This window comes from Myotis brandtii, unplaced genomic scaffold (assembly GCF_000412655.1).
Source record: "Myotis brandtii unplaced genomic scaffold, ASM41265v1 scaffold244, whole genome shotgun sequence".
Lineage (NCBI taxonomy): Eukaryota > Metazoa > Chordata > Mammalia > Chiroptera > Vespertilionidae > Myotis > Myotis brandtii.
In genome coordinates this window covers 4415853-4421852 of record NW_005359225.1, presented here as the reverse complement: position 1 = coordinate 4421852, position 6000 = coordinate 4415853, and the positions used below count along the sequence as shown (strand labels likewise).

The 6000-nt window shown below is 54.6% G+C and overlaps 1 protein-coding gene across 1 annotated transcript in view; it reads right to left on the bottom strand.

The window, feature by feature from the left end:
• Window positions 1-6000, bottom strand: part of PDE2A (phosphodiesterase 2A, cGMP-stimulated) — a 63720-nt gene that overhangs the window by 22891 nt on the left and 34829 nt on the right. The window contains exon 6 of the mRNA XM_014540373.1: window positions 4894-4982. Within this exon, the coding sequence (XP_014395859.1) occupies window positions 4894-4982 (89 nt within the window). The remainder of the gene's footprint in view (window positions 1-4893; window positions 4983-6000) is intronic.

Sequence of the window (6000 nt, the reverse complement as noted above, 5' to 3'; positions counted from 1 at the left end):
CGCATTCGAGCCCCTTTCCTCTGCTGTGCCTTTCCCAGAACTGCTGTCTCCACCCCAGATGGGGGTGGGGGCTTCATAAACTGCTCACACCCCAGATGGTTCTCTCCTCAACTTAGAGCCCCACCGGCCTGCCTCCTGACTCCCCCACCCCGCTGCTCCCCTGCTCCCTCTCCAGGCTGATGGGGGTGAGGGGACTCCACCCCCTGGGCCAGCTGTCCACGTCGGAGGCTAATGAATGACTCAGCCCTGGGCGCCGGGTGGTCATGCCCCACTGAAGATAAAGACAGATGGGCGCAGAGTGCAGAGAGGAACGGGTGTGGGTTTTATGACAGTTCCGTCCCTTTAACAACTATTTGTTTAGTGGAAAGAGTAGACGGAAAGGCTTTCTGTTGGTGGGGCCAATGGTCTGGAAAGAGCTGGGTGTCCAGGCCCCCTTCCATTCTTCTGAGACCTTTGTTTGGTGTGACCTCAAGCCTTGTACTGACATCCCTCCTCCCACCCTCTGACCTCTCATCTCTCTCAGAGACAAATTATGGTTCAAGCCAGGCCCTGGGCCCTCCGCTCCCTTTCCCTCTCCCAGAGTGCGAGGCTCCAGAGATGGGAACAGACTATTCCCTGCGTCCCCTGAGACAAATCAGAGGGACGACAAATTCTGTGGTGAGAGGGAACCAGCTCTGAGGAAGAAATTTCTCAAGGCTGGGCCTGGGACCCCTAAGTGCTAGGGGAAGTAGACAAGCAGCTGGGGCTCCTGTGGGCGGTGTCTCCATTGTAGCTAAAAAGCCCTAGATTTTGCTGCACTCAGCAGTGGGTAATCAGAGGCTTTACGATGGCTGGAAACACAATAAGAAGAGGAAAGTGGCGGGGCTGGGGACCGAAATAGTCTGGGAGATAGAAGCGGGGCACCAAGACGAGGGGGGCGGGGAGCCTTCCAGGAAGCCTTTCACCCAGGCAGGCCTCCAGGATTCTCTCCCCTCCAGCCCCGAGGCCCCTTGCAGCCCTTGGAATCCAGAGCTGGGCCTGCCCGCAGATGCCAGTGTTCGATCCTATCATGTCAGGGAAGTCAGACTGAGGCCCAGGGAGGGAGCACGAGATTGTAACTGCAGCCATGTTGTCCAGGATCCCAGATCTCCCCACTCCCAGCCCACGGTTCTGCTTGTGGACAGAACCACTACGGCCCAGACACCTTTTCTGAAAATTGGATCTTCCTTGGTGCCAGGGAACATGGAGCAGACCTCCTAGACCAGTGGTTCTCAACCTTCCTAATGCTGCAACCCTTTCATACAGTTCCTCATGTTGTGGTGACCCCCAGCCATAAAATTATTTTCGTTGCCACTTCATACTGTAATTTTGCTACTGTTATGAATCGTAATGTAAATATCTGATATGCAAGATGTATTTTCATTGTTACAAATTGAACATAATTAAAGCATAGTGATTAATCACAAAAACAATATGTAATTATATATGAGTTTTCCGATGGTCTTAGGCGACCCCTGTGAAAGGGTCGTTCACCCCCAAAGGGGTCGCGACCCACAGGTTGAGAACTGCTGTCCTAGAGAGCCTCCGTCTGGGGCCTGGAAGAGAAGTGAAATGCGGGCTGGTCCAGATGGAGACGGCAGGTGGGACTTTGCAGAGAAGGAGGGAGCACATCAAGCATGGCGTGGAGGGGGCGGGCAGGAAACCCAGAACACACTGGGAGGATAGGGTGCACCAGGCGCCTGCAAGCCCCAGGAGTGGTAGGGGTGTTGGGTCAGAAATAGTAATCATGCTCTGTTAACCGTGATTTCTGTTCTGATTAGAGAAAGCACATTCTAACCTGGCTGAGGGTTTACAGCCTGGGACATGGGAGTTAAACTGGGAATGAGAAGGAGGTCCATTCTCCTTATCTGAGAACTGCCTATTACCGTGGCGAGGCGCATTGCCTGTAACCTGTAACCATTATACCCATTCTTATTCCTTTCGCCTACTGCCCCATGCCTATAATTCCCTTTGCCCACTTCCCCTTGTAATCTTTGTCCTTCCGCCCAGTATAAGCAGCTGGCTTACTGGGGGGCGGGGGCGGGTAAGAGAATATTTTCATGGATGACCTGCTGCCCTCCCATCCTGCCGACATTATTAGAATAAACGCTCATATGTGATTCAACCCTGTCTCTGCTGAATTGACAGGCAGCCCGGACTCATTGGTTGTCCAGTTTCAGGGGCACTGGCAGGAGGGGCTGGGTAGCTGGTGACCCTCTCACTGCCCCGGGGCCCATCTCCACCTGCCTGCCCACACTGCCCTTAGCCCATTCTCTGCCTTTCCTCTTGGCCTTATCTCTTTATGATCCGCCTCCACGTCACACCTGCTGCTGTTTGCCTGCCCTCCAGGGTTTCCTGGAGGAGCACCCCCTGCATTGGGCACTGCCAGAGCCTCAGGCTCCTCGTCGGCCAGGGCAGGCGCCTCAGCCTCCTGTTGGGGCCAGTGCCACAGATCGCCCCTGGAAGTACCCTGTAACCAACCCCACCCATTTTCTAGAAAAAGACTGAGGCCAGAAGGGAAGTAATTTTCTCAAGATCACCCACTGAGTACATGTATTGGGATGTGGGGCTGGAGGGCCACCAGCAATCCCTGAGCTCCTGCTATGTGCTGGGCATTATGACAGCACAGGCCTGTCTGACCCCATCCCAGTGCTCTTCCCCCCTCCACATACCTATGTATCAGCCCTGGGGGTGGGGGGGCGCGGGCTCACCACCAGACAGGGGGTAGAATGCAGATTTCACCCCAGTCTTTGCCAGCCTGAATGAACTTTGATCTCCAAGTCCTAAGAGATGCCCCTCTCCCATCACCCCTCACCTACCTTACCTCCTGGGGCTCCTGGGATTTCTGAGCCCTGTCTCCCAGCAGACACTGGCCTCTCCCTTCCCACTGAACTCTAGGTTAATTGAAACACTCAGTCTTAATTGTCTTTTTTCTTTCTTTCTTTCTTTCTTTTTTTGACCTTTCCCAAAGGCTTCACTGAGTCTGCAGTGGCTGGGGGTTGGGGGATGAAAGGACCTGAGCCCCCTCTGAGATGCCGGGACTGCAGACCCCATCCCAGCAGCAGAATGTCTGAGGGGAGTGTCTGCAGTCTCAGGAGGGGCAGAGTGAAGCCTGCAGGATGCTCCTTCCACCTGCTGTGCCCCTCTCCCAGGAAGGCCTTCTTTGCTGCTCTGAAGAGACTTCCTGGATAGCGCAAGCTCATATTAAGCAAAGTTCTTGAGAATTAGGGGTGAGGGTGCTGGCTCAGAGGAGAAAAGAGGACATTATATAATTTTTTCTTCTTGAGATGCCAGAGATCTTCCAGTCCCTGTCCTGCCATCTCACAGATGGGATAGTAGAGGCCAGAGAGGGGCATGGCTGGCTTGGTTCTCCCAGCCCTTGGGAGGAGTTGTCAGGAAATGCTGAAGGGGAGACTGCCACCCACCCTGGAGGCGCACCCCCTGCACTGGGCACTGTCAGAGCCTCACGCTCAGGGGAAGTGGAATGGGAACAGGAGGTGGGAAGGCCCTGGGGTATTGGAGAGACGCCAGCCCCTTCCATAGGGAAGAGCTGAGGGAGAGACCAGCATCCTGGAATCCAGGGTTCCAAGTGCCGGGACCACCAGCAAGCCCCGCCTGAGGACCTCCAGCACCCCCAAGGAGCAATTCTTCCCGTGGCACCTGCGAAAGGTGAGTATCGTGCCAGCCTCAGCTACTACCTGAAAAAGCCACAGCTCTGGACCTCCTGGCCTGCTGGAAAAACTCTCCCCCGGGGAGTGAAGCGCTGCCTTCCAGTAACATGCCTGCCCCCCGCCCCATGTGCTCACTCAGCCCCCAGATCCCGACCCAGTGCTCCCCGGCCCTTGATGGCCCTGCGGTGCTTGGAAGTCAGTGAGCACATCCTCCGTGCCCTGCCCTCCTCTGGACCCGCAATCCTGCCTGTCAACACTTTCTCATCTGACAAGTTCCACTTCCCCTCATTGTTCCCTGAATGGCCAGTAGCCAAGAGACCATGTCCCAGGCCTGGCTCTCTGCCTCCCACTAGGTATGTGGCGTTGGGCACATCTCACGATGTTTGCCCGTCCGGAAAATAAGGAGGCTGAATTCAATAGGCTCAGAGGTGTCAGGGGACCATAGAGCACCAAGCCCATGTTCCTGAAGTCAGTGATTCCAACATTCTGTCATAATGAAAACACAACCAGGCATTTATCATTCATACAGTTTTAAGTGCTTTACAAATGTGTTAAACTCATTTAGTCCTCCCAACAACCCTATGAGGTAAGTACTATTATTATCACCATTTCACAAACAAGAAAACCCGAGGCACAGAGCAGTTGGGTGTCTTGCCTTAGGTTGTTCAGCTAGTAAATGGGGAGCTGGGATTCAAACCCAGGCAGCTGGGCTCCAGGACCCACTGCAGGACAGTGCCTGTGAGCTCTGTTCTCAGATGCCCGTGAACTCCTGCAGGCCCAGCACTCAGTGACTCCAAACTCCGTGATGCTGTGGTTCTGTGAGTGTGAGAACCTCCAGGCGGTTTTCCTAGCCTGCCCGGGTTCTAAATGACAAACTGCAGCCCTGACATTCTGGGACTGGGCTCTGAGGAGGCCGCAGCGATTTACCAGAGCTTTCTGGGAGAAAACCTACCAGTTGGCACTTTCCCAGTGTCACCCATTCCTCCAACGGACACAAAAGGAGACATTGCTTCTCCCCTCTATGCTGGAGTCAGTGACCCAGCCGAGGAACCGCACCTGTGTCCACTCAGGGCCTTACTGCAGGAGGGGCTGGGAAGCTGAGGTCAAGGTCAGATGGGGAGGGTCAGACCAGAGGACTTTGAGAGGTGCCCAGCCCTGAGATCCTTGGCCATGAGGGAAAGCAACAGGGTGGAGGATGGCTCACCGGACTTTTCCCTCCTGGGGCAGCTCATGGGGAGGGTCCTCACACACCAGCCGGGACTCCCTGTCCAGAAGGTAGGTGTAGACTGTTTCCTAAAACAGAAGACACTCATGAGACCGCGGAGAGGCCCTCCCAGCTGCCCACTTCCAGCCTGTGCACAGTTCCAGGTACCAGGGTCACGGACCCTCTGGGAGTGGGCTCAAGCATCTGACAGGTTTACTCCCCAGGTAATTCTAACATGTAGTCAGGGTGGAAAAACTCCCTTATGAACTTACCATTTCACTGTCTCCTCTCGGAAGGGGTTCTGGACAGGCAGTGCTCTAGGACCCTGCTGGCTTTTCTTATCTATCATCCTAAATCCAAGGTGTAGGGAGGGAGTCTGAAGGGCTGAAGGGCAGGCAACCCTCCCCACACACACACACCTGGCATGTTTCCTTGCTGTGACTCCAGCCTCAGCAAACAATAACTCTGTGTCCACTCAGAGTCTTACTGCAGGAGGGGCTCAGAATGTCCCGGAAGCTTCCCTCTTACCTCAGAGACATAAACAACTCTACAAGAAACCACACACTGTGATCCAAGCTGGGAGGGCTTCCTGGAGGAAGTGACCTTAAAGCTGTAACTGGTATGGAAATTACACTCATTCAGGGCGTGGGCGAAGCACAGAAGAATGGCTTCTGGGCTGAGTGTCAGGTATGTAGGTGTGAGAGTACTGAGCATTTATGAAACAGACAGTGAGGGTAGGGGCACAGGAGGTGGGCTTGGGGTCAGCAGGGGCTGAGCTGGAAGGGCCTATAAACCAAGCTGGAGCTGGATGCCAGGGGCTGCTGCCAGGTGGAGGGCTGTGGGGTGAGCCCTGAGAAATAGGAGCAGATTTGTATTTTGGAATGATCACTTCCCAGAGTGAGATCAAAGCTCTGCTCAAAAATTGTCCAGTCCAAGGGCCCAGAGCAGTCTCAGCCTCAGTATCAGTCTTGGAAAAATCAGTTGCCTTCACTGACCCACATGCAAAAATCCACATTCTCCCCAGTTGGGACTGGCTGCTCTTAGAGATCTACAACCAACTCCCGTTCAGCGCAGCCTTATAGAGCATCTCCACTGCCCTCACTGCAT